Source organism: Chiloscyllium plagiosum, unplaced genomic scaffold, assembly GCF_037043375.1.
Source record: "Chiloscyllium plagiosum isolate Xiang-an unplaced genomic scaffold, Cpla_swu_hap1 HiC_scaffold_23, whole genome shotgun sequence".
Lineage (NCBI taxonomy): Eukaryota > Metazoa > Chordata > Chondrichthyes > Orectolobiformes > Hemiscylliidae > Chiloscyllium > Chiloscyllium plagiosum.
The window spans coordinates 48,696,615-48,716,536 of NW_028270161.1; the positions used below are offsets into that span (position 1 = coordinate 48,696,615).

Genomic DNA, 19,922 nt, shown 5'->3' on the forward strand with positions numbered 1-19,922 from the left:
GCTGAGTCCAAGGGCTGGGACTGAGATAAGGTGGGGGGAGGGGAAATGAGGAAGCTGAAGAAATCTGCATTCATCCCTTATGGTTGGAGGGTTCCTAGGCAGAAGAGGAGGCGCTCTTCCTCCAGGCGTCGTGTTGCCATGGTCTGGCGATGGAGGCGGCCAAGGACGTGCATGTCCTTGGCGGAGTGGGAGGGGGAGTTAAAGTGTTCAGCCACGGGCTAGTTGGGTTGGTTGGTGCAGGTGTCCCAGAGGTGTTCTCTGAAACGTTCCGCAAGTAGGCGGCCTGTCTCCCCAATGTAGAGGCGGCCACATCGGGTACAGCAGATGCAGTAAATGGTGTATGTGGAGGTGCAGGTGAATTTGTGACTGATATGGAAGGATTCTTTGGGGCCTTGGAGGGAAGTGAGGGGGGAAGTGAGGGTGCAAGTTTTGCATTTCTTGCGGTTGCAGGGGAAGGTGCCGGGAGTGGAGGTTGGGTTGGTGGGGGGTGTGGACCTGACGAGGGAGTCGCGGAGGGAGTGGTCTTTCCGGAACGTTGATAGGGGAGGGGAGGGAAATATATCCTTGGTGGTGGGGTCTGTTTGGAGTTGGCGGAAATGACACAATTTCCCCTCAGACGTGGTTGACAATGCTCTCCACCGCATCTCCTCCACTTCCCGCTCCTCTGCCCTTCCAATCGCCACCAGGACAGAACCCCACTGGTCCTCACCTACCAACCCACCAACCTCCAAATTCATCGTATCATCCTTCGTCATTTCCGCCACCTCCAAGGATATATTTCCCTCCCCTATCAGCGTTCTGGAAAGACCACTCCCTCCGCGACTCCTCGTCAGGTCCACACCCCCCACCAACCCAACCTCCACTCCCGGCACCTTCCCCTGCAACCGCAAGAAATGCAAAACTTGCGCCCACATTTCCCCCCTCACTTCCCTCCAAGGCCCCAAGGAATCCTTTCATATCTGTCACAAATTCACCTGCACCTCCACACACATCATATACTGCATCCGCTTCACCCGATGTGGCCTCCTCTACATTGGGGAGACAGGCCGCCTTCTTGCGGAACGTTTCAGAGAACACCTTTGGGACACCCGCACCAACCAACCCAACCGCCCCGTGGCTGAACACTTTAACTCCCCCTCCCACTCCGCCAAGGACATACAGGTCCTTGGCCTCCTCCATCTCTAGACCATGGCAACACGACGCCTGAAGGAAGAGTGCCTCATCTTCCGCCTAGGAACCCTCCAACCACAAGGGATGAATGCAGATTTCTCCAGCTTCCTCATTTCCCCTCCCCCCACCTTATCTCAGTCCCAACCCTCGGACTCAGCACCGCCTTCTTGACCTGCAATCTTCTTCCCGACCTCTCCGTCCCCACCCCCCCTCCGGCCTATCACCCTCACCTTAATCTCCTTCCACCTATCGCATTCCCAACGCCCCTCCCCCAAGTCCCTCCTCCCTACCTTTTACCTTAGCCTGCTTGGCACACCCTCCTCATTCCTGAAGAAGGGCTTATGCCCAAAATGTCGATTCTCCTGCTCCTTGGATGCTAACTGACCTGCTGCGCTTTTCCAGCAACACATGTTTCAGCTCTGATCTCCAGCATTTGCAGTCCTCACTTTCTCAACAGTTAAACTGTACAGGAATAAGAGATGTCAAAAATCAGAGATTTTTCATCCCCACCTGTCTTGTGCAGAACTAGATGTGAACCCTTCGAAATATGCACAAAACCAAACTCAGCTGGCTTCAAGTATCAATCAAGTCAATAAAACAAATTTAGGTCCAGTTTGGGGGTCTAAAAAAAAAATGCATTTTTTTTTTAGATTACATTACAGTGTGGAAACAGGCCCTGCGGCCCAACAAGTCCACACCGACCCGCCGAAGCGCAACCCACCCATACCCCTACATTTACCCCTTACCTAACAGTACGGGCAATTTAGCATGGCCAATTCACCTGACCTGCACATCTTTGGACTGTGGGAGGAAACCGGAGCACCCAGAGGAAACCCACGCAGACATGGGGAGAATGTGCAAACTCCACACAGTCAGTCGCCTGAGGCTGACCTCACCATTTGTGTTGGCCTAGATATGATCACTGAACTTAGTCATGTTAAGAGTTTAATAAAGTATTAAATTATACCTCCAATGTAGCCTTCTGCACTGTAACCTGACTGTAAACCCGAACACCATCTTCAGGACAAACGGTCTTCAGTTCATCTTTGTTTAAAGAGAAGAGTTGTGCTCCTGAGAGTACTCCCAAACTATTCACAGTACTGTAACACAAGAAACTGATTAAGAACATGCTGCTTCTGAAACAGATTTTTTTTTTTTAAATTTCAAAATATACTTTATTCATAGAAATAAATCTTTGGTACTTGTACAATTTGTCATGTCGTTCATAAATATATACATTGCATGTCGTAAAGAACATGTACAAGACCTGCCCAAGACAGGGGGGTCCCCACTTACGCACAGATGGCTGGAGGTGGCAATGCGAGCCATGGACCCCCAAAGACCAGTAACGTCCACCTAGACAGCAGGGAAACAGAGTCTGGTGGCACCCAGAAAGAAGAACAGGCTGGAGTAGAGGAGGCGGCAGCCAGCGGAGAGACACAGCAGCTGATCCTAGCTCTAGCTGGGCAGATGGAAGCAATGGAGGAGGAGGTAATCGAGCAGGCAGAGGAGTGGATACCTGTTAAAAACAGGAAGAGAAAATCCAGCCAGGCCCCCAAAGCCTCCCAGCAAAGGGGGAAAAGTTAGCTGCACGAGGGAGGGACGGACAGCTCTTCGGATGGGGAAGACGGGCGCAAAGAACGTCATCACCACCAGAAGAGGAGACAGAGCGACGTAGATAAAGAGGGCGGCATTTCCTCCCAACCAGGAAACAACAGACCCCCTGAAGTCCACCCTCCACCCAGTGAGAACCAGGGGGTACCCACTGTCCCACAACTACAGGTAACTGAGAGCTGTGATCCTCTGACAGTCCCATTGTTAGACACAGAACTGGATGGTGCGGACCCTTGCCTTGGCTCAATTACTCCAGAGCGGGTAAATGACCCCAGTGAGGAGCTGGATAGCTACCTCAGCCCAGCGAAGGTCCAGCAGTTCGTGCTCACCATGGGGATGCAGACAGCTACCCCAGAGACAGGACAGTCAAATGGACAATGGTAACCCCATAAACTGGGGGTTAAGGAAGTTTCCTTTGCTATCATATAACAGGGCACCCACTCAGTAGGTGGGTTCCGCTGAAGCCACGGCTAAATAATAAGAGACTGGATGGTTAATAAAGGGAACTGTAAATAGGATAACTGCTTCTGAAACAGATACTTTGTTTAATAGTAAGAGTAATCAGAAGAGCCTGCATTCTCAAAACAGTTATAGAACAGACCAAGTCATGGCTTCATCTGTTGGTTCAGGGTGAATGCAAAAGACCCAACTATAGCATTTAAAACAAAAATGGTGCAATCTTGCTGACGTTCTGGCCAACAATATACCCTTTGATGAAAGATTAATCTGTTAATTATATCAACTGCTAGGTATCCTTGCTATGCACAACTAGTTGCTACATTTGCCCACAAAACTGCACTTCAGAAATACTTCATTATTTGTGGCACACATTGAAACATCCACTGAATGATCTGTAAGTACAGAGTAATAAGTTCTTGAAAACTATATGTACAGATAAAATATTAATAGAGTAATCTCTATACTTGAAAGGTAAATTCGATTATACACTAGGATTGTTTCAAACCTAGACAAATTCTTCAGCTCTCAGGTTTTTCCTTGCCTACAGGAACTATTACATTCAAAAGGTCAAAATTAGTAATTACCATTGACTCAAAATTACACTGTAGTCTGTAATAGGACTAATTCTGAAAGGAAGAGTTTATACACATGAACTAAAGAATGTTCACAATGGGGAGCATCTCTGGTTCAATAATCACTATTTAGATTATGAATGAAGAGGAGCAAGGAACAATCGGGAGTAAAAATTGTTTCACTGGAGGCAAGTTAATTTCAGAGAATTGAAGAATGGTATTGGCCCAAGTAAATGTGTCAAACTCTGCCAGCCAAAGTTGTAATGGGAATCAGGCAGCCTCATCTACATTTCCCAGGGTGAAGAATAGTGAGAAAATAGAGCTCTCTAGATGTCAAAGGAACTACAGAGTAAGGCAAACAGGAAAAGTATCATTTGGATAATGGAAGATTCATATTGAAACCAAGTGAAAATAGATGTTAAGAGACAGAAAAAAAAATTCCTTTTTATTGCCGTTGCCAAAGCTTTTCCATTGGCATACTGACTGTAAAAAGGTTTGTCACAGAAGCAGAAAGGCTGTTAATAGAACAAGAGTAGAAATAGATCAGTGCAAGCAGAAAACATAGTTGAAGAGTTAAACAAGTATCTTGAAAGTGCTTATCATGAGAACTTTGTCCTTGCTGCAGTAAGCAATTTGTTGGAATACTGTATAACAAAAGTAGATAGAGGAATCACAAGAAATGCTGGTGTCCAAGTGGATAAATTACTCTACCTGGAAGGCATGCATTTTTTGTTGCTGAGGAGAGTAAAGGCAGAAATTTTGGAAGTGGTCACAATCTTCCAATCCTCTTTTGATACACTGTGGTGGTAGAAGACTGAAGGACTGCAGTACAGCACAAAACACTTCAAGTAGCAAGTCAGTGTTTAGTCAAATAAGGCTAGAAACCATAATCAATAAGAACAAGAACAGGCTGTTTGCGCCTTCAAACTGGCTCCACTATTCAATAGGTTCATGGCTGATCCAGCATTCCTCATATCCAAAGCACATCTGTTAGAAAACTTTTATTGTCTTTTCGTCTCAAAATCAGTTACTATGTAATGAATTAGTCTGTCAACTTAATCCAAGTCATTTCCTTGATCTCTACATATTTAGCGCAACTTACAGTACTGAAACAGAGGCTTGTAATTGGCAAGTAGCAAAGCTTCTTCAATTACTAGAGACACAATTATCATTTCTGTTACCATCCCTTTCACCACCATTGCTTCAATTTTATTAGCCAATCTAACATGTGATACTTGATCAAAAGGCTTTTGAAAGTCCACATACACACCAGCAGCATTCTCTTCCGCTCAAAGTGAAAGATGATTTGCCCCAAACAAACCTGTCACAGCTGGTTCTCATTTATAATACTATACTTGTCCAACTGGCCACTAATTGGTTTCTGAATTGTTATTTCTAAAGGCTACCTCACAACAAAGTTAAAAGCTTATAAATTGCTCCTCTGATACCATCTCCATATTTAAAGAAAATTGCAATACTGTAGTCAGTACTTCAATTTCTCATGGATTTTCTTCAACAACTACAAATTCACCCCATCCAGATCAGTTTCCTAATCAACTTTAGTTACTCATGACATCAAAAAAAAATTCATCTGTTTCATGGAGCGATTGATTTTTCAATAGTAATCCCTAGTTCTAGATTTTTCTATTTGAGGAAACATCCTCACAATATTTCCCATCAATGCTGCTTAAAATTTTATATGATTCAAGTTGTCTCTTACTCTCCAAAGATCAAGAGGATACAAGGCTAGCCTAGCCATCTGTTGGTCATATGACAACCTACCTATTCCAGGTATTGATCCAGTAACACCCCATCTGAACCATCTCCAATATATTTACATCCTGTCAGGTTGTACGTTTGCTCGCTGAGCTGGTAGATTTGTTGTCAGAAGTTGTTACCATGCTAGGTTACATCATCAATGAGCCTCCAATGAAGCACTGGTGTTCTGTCCCACTTGCTATTTATGTGTCTTTGTCTGTTGTGGTGGGTGATATCGCTCCCGGTTCTGTTTGAGAGGTTGGTAAATGGGTTCCAAATCAATATGTTTGTTAATTGACTTCCAGTTTGAATACCAGGCATCTACAAATTCCAGTGTGTGTCTTTGTTTAATCTGCCCCAGTCGATCTGGTGTGCCTCTTTGTGTGTATGCATACTAGTGACAGTTGGTATGTCTTTCGGTGGCTAGTTGATCACTAGTATACATAGACAGATGAACAGGGACACCAGTTTGACTGACAAAAAAATCCATCCTTGGACAGGCTAAACAAATATACGCAACCAGAAACCTCGACCCCAGACCCATAGTCTCACTTCCTGGTACACCGACATACAGACTAGCAAAGGAACTACAACACAAACTGAAACACCTAGTAGAAGACTCAAGCCACTGTATCCACTCCACCCAGGAATTCCTAAAACATCAAAGACACCAAGGTAGAGGACGACGAGCACATGGTTTCCTTCGAGATGACGGCCCTATTCACATCAATAAACATCAACTCAGCCAAAGAAACAGTGGCCTTACTGCTAGACGAACCAAGGACACAAACACCTGACAGCACCAACTCCATCAGCAAGGGCAGCATCCTCAAACTAGTAAACCTGTGCCTCTCAACCCACTTCAACAGCAAGATCTACAAACAAATCAACAGGACTTGTGTGGGATCACCAATATCAGGACTCTTTGCAGAAGCAGTTATGTAGAGGTTAGAATGAATAGCCTTTCCCATGATCCAGCCCAAGCTTTGGGTCCTCTATGTGGATAAGACCTTTGGTGATCACAAAACGCAACAAATTAGAAGAAACCCATAAACAAAAACAACATTCTTACTGGTGTAAAGTTCACCAAAGAGGAAGAGGAAGAGAACAACAGACACCCATCCGAGACATCACAGTAGAACGAAAACCCACTGCAGAGCTGCAGGCCAGCATCTACAGGAACACGACACACACTGACCAGATATTCAACAGGAGCAAACATCCCAACACCCACAAACTGAGCTACATCAGGACATTATTTATATGAGCCACAACACAATAGAACTCGAACTACGAAAAGCTGAGGAAAACCACTTATACAATGTATTCAGGAACAACGGGTACCCAATAAGCACAGTCTGCCGATTCCTATACAACAGACCTAAACAGGAGGAGGACACATGCCCTGAGACTCTAGTCACCCTGCCAAACAAAGACATCTCGGAGATGCCGACCAGACATCAAGGTAGCCCACAAATCTACCACCACACAAACAGCTCCTGATCAATTTAAAGGACCCCATACCAACAATCAGCAGAATGATAGTCATATCCAAAATACCCTGCAAGGACTGCAACTAATATTACATTGGACAGACGGGCAGGTAACTAGCCACCAGGATACATAAGCACCAATTAGCCATCAAAAGACATGACCAACTATCACTAGTATCTATACACACAAAGAGGAACATCAGTTCGACTGGGACAGGCTAAACAAAGACATGCATGAGAATTCCTCGAGGCCTGGCATTCAAACCGGAACTCAAACATCAATTACCAAGACACAAATAGTATGTGGAACAGAACACCATTGCTTCAACGGAGGCTCACCGATGATGTTACCGAGCATGGTGATGAAATGTCCGAGAACACAACTACCAGCTCAGTGAGCAAACCTACTAGCTGATCCACAACCTGAGCTACAAATCTTCCCCAAAGTTGCATATTTACACCCTTCCTTAAGTGAGGTGACCAACACTGCACAGCACTTCAGATGTGGTCTCAGCAGTCCCTTGGATAACTGAAGCATCATCTCCCTACTTTGCTATTCAATTCCCCTCATGATAAATGATAACATTCTATTAGCTTTCCTAATTATTTGCTGTATCTCCACTTCCAACTTCCATCTGAATACAATTAACATCTAAACAAAGTGCAATTAAACTCCTCTTCTTACAAGGGGCTCTTGTTGCAAAGGGTCCTTCCGCTAGGCCAAAACGTGCAATTTGAGCTCACCATGAAAATGTCATAAATGTCTTAGCAAGTTGATCAAGAATGGGGGGGGGGGGGGAAGGGGGCTGGAGAAAAAAGAGAAGAGGGCTTAGGAAAAAAAAAATGTCTTCCAGCTTGATAAACTCCAATGCAGAAAATTCATTAGTACTCCAACTGGTTCACTCTGGACCAACTGGCTCACTCAGTTAGCTAGATAGCTAGTGCGTAGATAAAATTCATTACAACTGCATAGTGCTCAATACATGTCCTGGTTGAAGTAGATTCAAGGTCTACCTTTTTGTTTACAATAGATGGCACAAAGATTCAATTTTCCTTTGTGATTATTGGCTGATAAATGGATGTGCCTTCAAGTACAAAAGACAGGACAACCTCAGCAAAGTCTTCTGCTTGTACCAACTGGTGACTGTTTGGTCCCTAATCAGGCCCACCCATTCATTTGGCAACCCTTTCACTATTATAATGATAATAGTAGATCTTTGTACTAAAACTCAGTTTGTTGAAATGCTTTACCAAATGTGAACTAACCAACGCAATTTACTCAAAGAATATTTCACCATTCAAATATAGATGAGAATGAACACAGAAGCACTTAATATACATACAAGTTAACTAGCTCATCAGTTGTTTCAGGAGTTGGATCTCTGATTACCTTGGTATTCCAGTTTGATTTTTATAGATACTCACACAGCATTAAATCCTTTAGACCGTAACCATTCTGCTACTTCTTCTGGAGATGAATCAAAGGAAATGCCAATGGTGGAACTGTTGCTTCGTAATACTTGAAATTTCTTCTGCGCACCACTACGTCCGATTGTAAGTCGATGTGCCAACTCATCTTGCACTTCTTCCATATGAGATTTCCGCCCTATGGTGAGAAATTAAATTAGATTACCTACAGGGTGGAAACAGGCCCTCCGGCCCAACAAGACCACACCGACGCTCCGAAGAGAAAACCACCCGCCTATATTTACCCTTGACTAATCCACCTAACACTACGGGCAATTTAGCATGGCCAATTCACCTAACTTGCGCATATTTGGACTGTGGGAGGAAACCGGAGCACCCAGAGGAAACCAACGCAGACACAGGGAAAACGTGCAAACTCCACACAGACAGTTGCCCCAGGTGGGAATTGAACCCGGGTCTCTGACGCTGTGAGGCAGCAGTGCTAACCACTGAGCCACCGTGCTGTACCTAAGAAATTGAGCCTGACATGATTTGAACACAACCTTCTGATCTGGAGTCAGATGTGCTACTGCTGCGCCACAAGCTCACACCTAAATAATTTTAAAGTAGAATGGATAAAGTTCTGCAGTCTTTTAGAAGCAATGCGTTTGCAAATATTTTTTGAAAATGCCACCTCCAAAAATTTGCAACACAAAACATTTTTAATTTCAATATTTCAAAATAATTGCTTTGAAACCATCAATCTTGCACAAATTTCAGTGAGCACGAGGGTACAGCTTTTTAGCCCTCTCCTGGAAATGTGGATAACAGGTATAATTCAGTATCATCTCTCAGCTAAGAAAAAAACAAAACTACTGCTTTTTTCAGCAGTAAAAAAGTCACAAGATCTGAAAACCAGTAGAAAATCACAGTGATGAAAATACAGTACTACAAAGGTGTTACTTATGCATCTGTTGTCAGAAAGCAAAACGGGGTTTCTTCTTCCATGCTTACCTTTTCAAGGGCAACTAGAAGTTGGCAGCCAGCAAGACCCACATTACATAATTTAAAAAAAAGCATCAGAGAAACTACAACATTAAAATAAGCCATTCCAAACAAATCACACTAATTAATTAATCCTATCAGCTTACCCTTCCATACCAATGCCACAACAAGTTGACCAGAAATGATTTCCAAGGATGTTGCCAGAATTGGAAGGTTTGAACAGTAGGGAGAGGCTGAATAGACTGGGGCTCTTTCCTGGTGCGTCAGAGGCTGAGTGGTGACCTTATAGAGGTTTATAAAATCATGAGGGGCGTGAATAGGATAGATAGACAAGGTCTTTTCCCTGGGTTGGGGGGGCAAAACTAGAGGGCATAGGTTTAAGGTGAGAGGGCAAAGATGTAAGTGACGTAAGGGTAACTTCTTCACAGAGGGTGATGCAGGTATTGAATGAGCTGCCACTTGTTGGAGGCGGCTGGTACAATTACAGCATTTAAAAGGCATCTAGATGGGTATGTGAATAGGAAGGGTTTTGAGTGACATGGGCCAAATTGGACTAGATTAATTAAGGATATCTAGTTGGCATGGACGAGTTGGACTGAAAAATCTGTTTCTGTGCTGCTTATCTCTATGACTCTAAATAGTTTCCTTCTATTTTTCTTTCTCACACACTTATCTAGCTTTTCCTTAAATGCACCAATGCCATTTGTCTTCCAAATTCGACATGCAAAACTTTTTGGCTAAAGAGGTTTCTCCTCAATGTAGTTGACTCATAACTGCCCTCTGAATTAGCCTTGCAAATCAGTTAAGGACAATTAGGGAAGGACAATAAACATTGACTTTGCTGCAACACAAATATCTCATGTACTAAAGACAGAGACAGTTTAAGGCTAATTTAATAATAATTGCGTGAACTTAAAACATACCGCAGACCTAAAACAGACTTGATTTTAAACTTTAATTCAGAGTATTAAAGTAATAACCAGAGCTTTAAACATCAACCAAAAGGGTGCAAATTACAATGTACCTTCAAAATTGTCTTAAAATAATCCAATTAAACAGTGGCATAGGAAAGTAAACATTAAATGTCTTGAAGCAAAATTACCAGTCTGTTCTATTTTCATGTGCTGAGATTTTTGATCTTGAAGTGATATTTGATATTTTAATTAATAAAAATGTTTCTAAAATAAATTTAATCATATGGGTTGATCTAAAGCAAGTTGAGGAGCTTGTGACCAACTGATTCACCATGGAGCATTGTCACAATGGACTAGAAGACGGTGTTTGTTTTTGATCGATCATGTTGCAAATTGCATTGACACGCATTGAGAAATTTAAAAATTGCATTTTTGCAAATTTTATGTCATTAACCCGTTCAGAAGTTCTGATTGTGCAATGAGAACTTGTTCAACTAAATAATAACGGAACTGAACTTTTCTCAACTTACGGTTGACTAACGTGTGTACATCTCTCTGACCGTCCTTTTGTGCACCAGAGCTCTCAATTGAACTGCTACTGTTCTGACGGCTAACACTCCTAGAAGATCCTTTAACTATACCACCTGTAAATGAAGATGTAGGGGAAGCCGAGATCTGTGCTGGTGGTGGTGAAGGAGCAGGTGGTATTGGTCCGGAAGATCTTGCAATGACATCCATCTTCTGTTTCTGCAGATGAGAAGGATGCTTAAAATTACTTGAGCCAAAAGTGAAAAGATTTAGCAAACAGTAACAGGCAATCTAAATCTGTAGTGAGAAACTTCTTGGATTGTAGGGTAACAAATAATCTATTATTTTTGTTGCCAATTTCATCATCACAGTACCATGCTTTCTGCAGTAATTATTTCATCACTTTACATGAATTTAGATAGGTGATTGCCTATTTTGCTTCAACATGCTTGGATGCAGCATTCAAGATTTAAAATATAAAAAAACTCACTCCCTCTGTCCCAAGTATTTCCTATTGGTTGGAGACAACAGATACAGTGGATTAACTAAAATTCTCAGTCACAACGTGCATGTATAAAGTAAACTAACATACTGGTGGAATCTCCCAGGATACTTCACAGAATCATATGCTAACAAAAAACAAAATGACAATCTAGCCCCCTAGAATAAGATCAGATGACGAAATGCTTGCTTTAAAAAAAAGTAAGTCTTCAAATAGATGTAGCAAGGAAAAAAAACTATTTTGAATGAAAATTGAAACTGGACATATTTTGAAGCAAGCTTCAAGCAGTTTTAACTGAACACTGCTGTATCAGCAATGTTTGAGAGTCAAAATTGAAAAAATTAAATTTTTAAACTATTAAAATCTAATCGGCAAATTACAGGGTGTGTGTTGGGAAGACGACAAGAGAATATGCCAACCAAGTTGCAACTATTTCCAATCAGCACAATTTCCTACATTGTGTTAAAAGTGCACAGAGTTTACACCTTGCTTAATAAGCACACTGTAAGCATTATACATGTAGTCACACAATAACATACATTTTAATGAGGGTACACATTTCCAGACATCGTTAATACCCTGAATGAATGGGGTCCATAACAGGAACATTATGCCAGCTGCCAGATGTTACAATATGGTAAATATGATTGGGTGAGAGCATGGAAGTGAGAGAATGCTTGTGTGCCTTTGGTTATGGAGGTGAATTGAGGCTATGTATCCTATGCACTTCCAACATTTGAGGTTGGTAAAACTCATGATTATTGGACAAGTCGCTGTACTCAAGGAGTAAGCTTGCATCGAGAGTTTCCTTTTCATACTTTATTCACTAATGCAGTTAACTAACAGCTTAGCAAACCACATTAAAAATACATTTACACATCTGCAGTCACAAGCAAAAAGAGTTTGTAACAAGGGGAAGGATTAAAATGAATACTTGGCTATTAAAATTCAAGTACAACAATACTTGCTATAACTTTCTATACATAAATATTCAAACAAACTGGAAGTCTATTCTTCACAGAAATATAATTCTTGCATGTCATGAACATAAGCAGAAGTGACAAAATACCTCAGACAGTTCTCCCAGTAATTGCTGTCAGTAGATGATTGAAGCCAATGTAAAGCAAAAAATGAAACAAAGGCATGAAATGAAGCTAAATGCGCAAACATAATACTGAGAAATGTTTCTGGTTCACATATCAGCAGTGATGGAGGGGCAACTTCAAACATTTCCATCCCAAAAACAACTACAGATACTCGAAATCTGAAACACAAAGTGATCGAGAAACTCAGTTGGTCTGCCAGCATCTACAGAGAGCAGTATCAACAATTTGAGTCCAGTGATCGTTCATCTGGGTCTCCCTCTCCACCTGGCTCAGTCTTGCTGAGTTTCTCCAGCACTTCCTGAAATGTTCCCACTTTACATCCTCCCAAAAAGCACACCAAACAGATACAAAACCGCATCATTGTCATTAAATTTTTTATCTAGAACCTAATTGTATGTCTGTTCAGCACTACATAGTTGCATTTAGACATTGCAGACTACTTGTAATTCACAAATTGGCACCACTGATTACAGTAGGACATAGTTAATACATCTGAATGATTGAGAAGAATTTAATTCAAACCACTAGTTGACTTCTTTTTAAACCATGGTTAGTTATTGAGTATAGTATCTGAGAGAAAACAAAAGATGCCGTTTTCTAGACATGACTTCCATGAATACTATCAGCTGGTCTTAGGTACAGCAAAAGAGAAGATTTTTTTTTCAAACATTAACTCTGGCTGTCAAACTTCATCATTCCTGATGAAGAGCTTATGCTGAAAATGTCAACTCTCCTGCTCCTCGACCAGCTGCGCTTTTCCAGCACCATACTTTTTGACTAGCCCACTTGCAGCCCTGTTATTAAAGCTACATTTAATAGGTCCAGACCTGATACCAATGACATCTGACTCGAAACTCAACAGAAAAGTCTGCAAGTCATTAATAAAACAGCCCAGGTATTACCTCAGACAATAATAGATGGAGATGTTATGATCCGCCTATTCTCAACTGTTTCTGGCCACAGCCCCTCCAGGAGCACTTCTCAGGTTGCAGTGCCCCCTTTCAAATGGGGATACAACACGAACAGAAACAAAATAATTTCACATTTTTCAGTCTGTGACCCCCTTCGACTGTGCCAGGGTCCCTAAGGGGGTCATATGGTCCCCATTAAAATGGCTGGATAGACCAGTAGGCACACGTTGTCAGGCACTTAAGATTTATACTGTGAATTAAGCACTTAAATTGCTCCGAATCTAAATTTAAAGTTCAATTATCCACCTAAGCTGCACTATACATTCTAAATTAATTATCAGTGTTATTCCTGGCCATTGCCATGATTGAAAGAACATTTTGCATCTAACTTTTAAAAATTTTAATTTCAAAACTGTCTTTAAAAAGTGTGAAAGTTTGAGCAGAAATCCAGTACATCATACTACACTCAACTATACATCAAAAGGGGCTTAACCAATTGTTGTGCCTTTTTCAGAGGGACTCTACTAGTTATAATGCCAAAACAAGATTTTAAAAGCTTGTTAAATTTGAAAGCAATCACATTGTAATGTGGATCATGCATACAAGACATTTTATCCACAACAAAAAAATTGCTAATTAACAAGGGATGTCACTCTAAATGCAACTTAAATGCTCAACATTAATATTGTTTCAACTTCAGAATAAAATTACTGAAACTGCATTAATGACAGCAGCATACTACAGATGCCTAAAATTAAAGTGCAAGTTTTGCAAATTAGACTTCCAATACCCTTGGCCTGACTTCCTATAGGAGTTAGCCATTATCTTGCTTTTCAATTTCTTTTGGTCTTTCTGTATCCACTTTCATCAATCTTCAGTTCCATCGACAAACAGGCGACTTATTCAAAGTTCAAGTCTCTGCCAGTCAACATGGTTACAAAACAGATTTACAGTGCTCATCTATAAAACCTTGCCTCTTTCTCCAAGTGGATCCTAGGATCTGGAATCCAGCATTAGAAATTGTGAACAAAATAACATAGGCCTATCTTTTGATAGCATGGAATACTGGAGTACGTTTTAGCATCTTCACGAGTACTTACTCAAATCAAATTAAGTAAAAGGTAGTAAGTCGGGCAAAGTGAAACCATATTATTTGCTAAGGAAATCAGGCCAAATGTTATTAGTAAGTGTAACTTGCAGTGCTTCTATAAAATGCTTGGAGCAATATAGGACAAAAGTACCAGATAAAATATATTTAGGTTTGGGTAATCAGACTCCAAATAGGGCAAACCATGCCCCTACCTTGAATAATTCAAATTCCTTCTTTGGCATCAAGAGCTGCCAAAACAGTAGACAAAAAAAATTAATTGGATTATTAGTGCTGCTGAAATATATGAAAAGAATATAGCTACAAAATGCATACCTGAATGGCCTGACTGTAAAGGCCTTCAGGCACCCCTTCACCAAGCTCACGAGGGTCTCTCATTACATCCAGTATGTTATTTGGCACATATCCTGACACTCCACTATGGTTTTTCACTTTCCACCATTGCTTTCGATCATCCAGGATCTGTAGCAACGTATCATCATCACAATATATTCAACAAAACTTACATCAAAATAGCACCATAATCAAATCACGCTCTGTTTAATATGTAGGATATGAAGTATGCCTCAATGAACTGTGGAGCTATATTTGCAACTTTTAAAATAATAAGAAAAATACTGCAGAGCAGGAAACCTGAAAATGAAAACAAAAAGCAATGAGAAACTCAGCTGATCTGGCAGCATCTGTGGAGATAAGAATCACACAGCAACTGAAATTTTAAACATTTTTCTCTCCTCCGATCATGCCAGCCAGACCTGCTGAGTTTCACAAGCACTTGATGTTCTTACTCATGCAACTTTTTAGCTCTATGTAACAAACTACAAAATGGGTTTCTTTCATTTAAGGCTGAAGAGTTAAATTTATGGGAAAGAATGAAAACAAAGTCACGCCAAGGAAATCTATCTCTGTGCTACTAATTCTTATAGGAACCATTTTCAAATGTATTGCCTTAAGTGAAAAATATATCCCAATACAAGAGTACAAATGACATTGTCCACACCTAAGGTGTGCGTAAATATGATTATGAAATGTTCACATTAACAAAATCCAACAACAAACAAAACAAGCATACAGGATTAGTCTTACCTCTAGCAGATCATCTTTCATTACAGAGAGTTCATTGTTGTTTCTTGCGACAAAATCATACTTTGATTTGGCAAATTTCTTAGGTTCCACTTTAACATGACTTTGATAATTTCTTTTAAAATTAAATTAAAAATATCATAACTTGCAGAACTTGATTTAAACCAAAATAACAATGCAAAATTGTCATAAGCAATATAATATTAAACATTAATGTAAGACAAGACAAACTAAATCTACTGCATCCTTGATATATTAAAATGAGAGCCCATATTTTAATTTGGGCTAAGTTAAAATGACTAAAGACCAGTTGTTGAGCCATCAAGCTCATCTGTTGCACAACTTGTACAATCTATCCCGGTTGTGGACTCAACTTTTTTTTAAAAAAACATTCTGAACTCTCAATGGAGTAAGTCCTATTCTCAGAAGCAATCATTTCTTTACAACATTCACCCTAAATACATTACTGAACGTGACCTTCACTTATGTTGAGTTTGATTGCAATGGAAGCCACAGATTGATTTCCATGCATGTGTCAGCAATAGGACTTACTTTGCAAGGTGTCAAAGCTATTTCACCACCAATAAAACCAGATATAAACACTAAATTATTCAAGCATTTTTAAATCTAATGAGATTAATTTGGAATGGACAAACATGGCAAATAGAAAAAGATCTCAATCTGCAGCTGTGTAACAACCTACACCTGACAAGTAAATATTTGAGGTGCTGTGAAATGCTTCTGTGGAAGACTCTGCAGCACACTTCAAAGGTCAATTCAATGCTGTAGGCATTAAATTGAAATTTGCAGCTAAACAATTAAGCTTTCAAAAAACTCAATGGAAAACAAGAAAATAACTGAAGTACCATCTCTGCAACAGAAATTCAACATTACTGATCTAACATTTAGCTTGCCAAAGAGATTTATGAACATTCAAGCCAATACAAAATTCCAAATTTTTCCAGTTAAATTCAAGCTTTGGTTTGTTAAATGCATATCTGCCAAGTTACAAGTACTATGGAAAGCAGTGTTGACTTTGTTCAAAAAAGAGACAGCACCAGCAAGAGATTCTTAAGCAGCAGCAGAGAGTAGTTGCTCATGTTAGAAAATGGAGCAGGTAATTAGAAGTTCAAGCATATGCCAAAAATACAAAGCAAGCTATTATCAGAGAGAGCTAAAGGATCTGAGAATGTAAATTGCTAAGCTCCTAAAGGTCCATATCAGAAGTTAATTGCAGTGTGTGCCAAGCTGTAAGGTATTACATGCCTCAAAATTACATGCGTGTGAATGACAATTCCATTAAAGCCTTTATTAATGAAACAAAATACCTCAACTACATTGTTTATGAACATCACTATGCTTCATCTTAAAACACTGATTTAAGTAAATCTCAAGCAGTATTGGCCATAGTTCATTTCTGTATATCCTGTAATCAAGGTCTCTGATTTATATACCCGATCCATGTGCAAACAGAGCACTCCACAAGTCAGAATAACGAGTTTGGTTTGCAGTTAGAAAAGACTACCTGTTTGAAAGGCTTTGTGATGTGTGCCTTGCAGATCAAGAACATGGAGCAGGGGATCAAAGATGACAGCATTCAGAGTAGATCTGCCTTGCTGAGCTCTGTACACCCAACCCAGCAGCAGTGATATTTTTACACCTCCACCTTACCTTTTTCGGAGAAAACTGATGTTAAACGATTGTGAAACCATTTAAACCCACTTGCAGCGGAGCCTCGATTGTCCGAGTGAGATGGGGGAAGAGTGCGGGTGGTCGGAAACAAGCAGTAACCCCTAAGTGCCAGCTGTCCGAATGTGTCTTGATTATCTGGCGATTCGCCTCAATGCCGTTTAACTGATAACCGAATGCTGGGATGACTGGTGCAGTTTTTGCAGGGCCTGCAGATGTTGTTCGGATGGTCCGAAATTTGGATAGTCTAAGTTCTACTGTAAATTCTTTTTGAGCAAGCAAGGATGATGAAAGGAAAGCATACAGCCAAGCCCCAACACACAGGACACTCGAAGGCATCAGGCATGCCTGCAACTGCGGATACAGCTCCCTTGGTAGCCAAGAAAGAGGTACCTGCGCAACAGAATTTTGCTGAAGAACTTGTGATAATCAGAGGGATGATCAAGCAGTTGATGGAAGACAAACATACTCAGCTGGAGCCGATTTCAATCATGCGACAAAAGCATGAGAAGGAGTCAGAAGGGCTCAGGAAGTAAGTTGAAGGGGTCGAGCGGCGGCCCACTGTGTTGGAGACAGAGGTAGAGACCTTGGTGGGGCGGATCCAGGCCCTCGAAAAACAGGTCCAGGCCTTGACAGATCAGGTTGATGATCTAGAAAAATCTAGGTAGGAGAAAAATATCTGGGTCGTTGGGCTGCTGGAGGGAGTGGAAGGTGGGCAGCTAGCAAGAGTTTTGGAAGACTGGCTGCCACAGTTTCTTGACTGGGATGCCAAGACAGACCGGATGAAGGTTGACAGAGCTCACCAGGTTGTGGTGTACAGATCCGGTGTGGATCGGAGTCCCCACCCGGTCCTGGTACGATTTCAAACCTACAGAGACAAGCAGAGTGCCCTGGAATCTTCTAGATGAATGGGAAAAGATCCACAGACCTCGACTTATCAGGAACTAAATGTTTTTCCAGGTCTTTTCTGTGGCGGTGATCCATAAAAGGAAATAATTTGATGAGAACGAGAAAATTAAGGGACCTTGGTATTCAATATTCGATGAGATACCCAACGATGCTTCGTATTACTCACGAGGAGACTATGCAGAACAGGCAAAAAATTTCTTGGACACTAAAATAATTTGGATGGATTTATATCATGGACAATAATGTTTGGGTTATTTTCCTCTTGCTATGTTTTTTTTAATGATACCCTTTTCTTAAAGAAGCTGCTATTGGTGTGTTTTTTCTTCCGATTAGGATTGGTATTGATATATAGTTGGGGTGGGCAGAGTGTTCATTATTTTGTCTGTTTCCTTCTATTGCTTGGGTCCGGGGTGCGGATCGAGCTGGAAAGGGGAGTGGAGATGTGAGTAGGAGGTGTAAGTACCCTCTATGGGCAGGGGAAATGAAACCCCCGTTAAGTGCCTTTTGTGTTTTGTACTTTGTTTAGTGTTTTGGTTTTTCATAAATAGAATCCAGGAGTCCTCTTTTGAATATGCCCAGCGTGCCGCAAGTCGAATTCTTTCTCGCGGCAGATCAAAGGTGGTTGCAAACGATCATGGTTAGCAGTATTCTTAGTTCATGGAATGCCCTGCCAGCAGCAGTGGTGGACTCTCCCTCTTTATGGGCATTTAAGCGGGCATTGGATAGGTATATGGAGGATAGTGGGTTAGTATAGGTTAGGTGGGCTTGGATCGGCGCAACATCGAGGGCCAAAGGGCCTGTACTGCGCTGTATTCTTCTATGTTCTATGTTTAAACGGGGCACCTGGAATATTCGATGGATCCACACAATAGTTAAAAGGGAAAAGATCTTGTCAAGCCTTAAAACGGAGATGGTGGATACCGCCGTGCTGCAGGAGACTCACCTTAATGACAAGGAACACCTGAAGTTACAGCAGGGCGGGATTGATCTGGTGTTTTTCTCACCCTTTCACACTAAGGCATGGAGGGATGGCCATACGCATCTGGAAGAATCTTCCATTTAATTTAATGGATATGTTAAAGATAAATATGGTCTGTTTAGTATCCTCAAGGCCCTAATACATGGGAGGGAATATGGTATTTTGAATGTCTATTGTCCTCCGGTCCAACCCCTTAAATTTTTGACTAATGCACTAAGCTGATGGCCTTTGCATCACGACATATCATTGGAGGGGGGACTTGAATTGCTTTATGGATCCGGTGCTGGATAGAATGCCCAAAGGCACCCCCCCAAAACTTTCTCCACAATCTAAACAGTTGGGTGATTTATGCGTGGAACTGGGGTTGGTAGACGTTTGGAGACATCTCCACCCTACGGGCAGGGACTTCACGTTCTTTTCCAATCCTAGTTAGGATAATATCAATCCTATGGCACTAACTCCCACGGTTCTTCTGGATTGGGTGGTATCCTGTTCAATTGGGAATACTGCCACCTCTGATCAGGCAGCAGTTATACTTCATGGTTGAGAATAAGGGCAATGCAAACGAGCTCTTGGTACTGGCGAATGGATCCCTTCATCCTCAACGACAGCAAGTTTGTTGAGTATTTTTCTAGGGAATTTGAAACATTTTTGGCCAACTCAGGGACAGCTAGTAAGCCCTCCATTCTTTGGGAGACTGCTAAGGGTATGGAGA

At 41.4% G+C, this 19,922-nt stretch overlaps 1 protein-coding gene across 10 annotated transcripts in view; it reads right to left on the reverse strand.

Annotated features, from left to right (window-relative positions):
* eps8a (EGFR pathway substrate 8a, signaling adaptor) overlaps positions 1-19,922 on the reverse strand; it is a 137,054-nt gene that overhangs the window by 7,601 nt on the left and 109,531 nt on the right. For 6 of the 10 annotated variants that reach the window (XM_087999648.1, XM_087999649.1, XM_087999651.1 and 3 more), the window contains 7 exons: positions 15,634-15,745; positions 14,863-15,009; positions 14,742-14,777; positions 12,492-12,515; positions 10,923-11,139; positions 8,492-8,672; positions 2,138-2,270 (listed from right to left, as the gene is read on the reverse strand). In XM_087999648.1, the coding sequence (XP_087855774.1) occupies positions 2,138-2,270; positions 8,492-8,672; positions 10,923-11,139; positions 12,492-12,515; positions 14,742-14,777; positions 14,863-15,009; positions 15,634-15,745 (850 nt within the window). The remainder of the gene's footprint in view (positions 1-2,137; positions 2,271-8,491; positions 8,673-10,922; positions 11,140-12,491; positions 12,516-14,741; positions 14,778-14,862; positions 15,010-15,633; positions 15,746-19,922) is intronic. The other 4 variants (XM_043713536.2, XM_087999652.1, XM_087999647.1 and 1 more) reach the window with 2 other exon arrangements.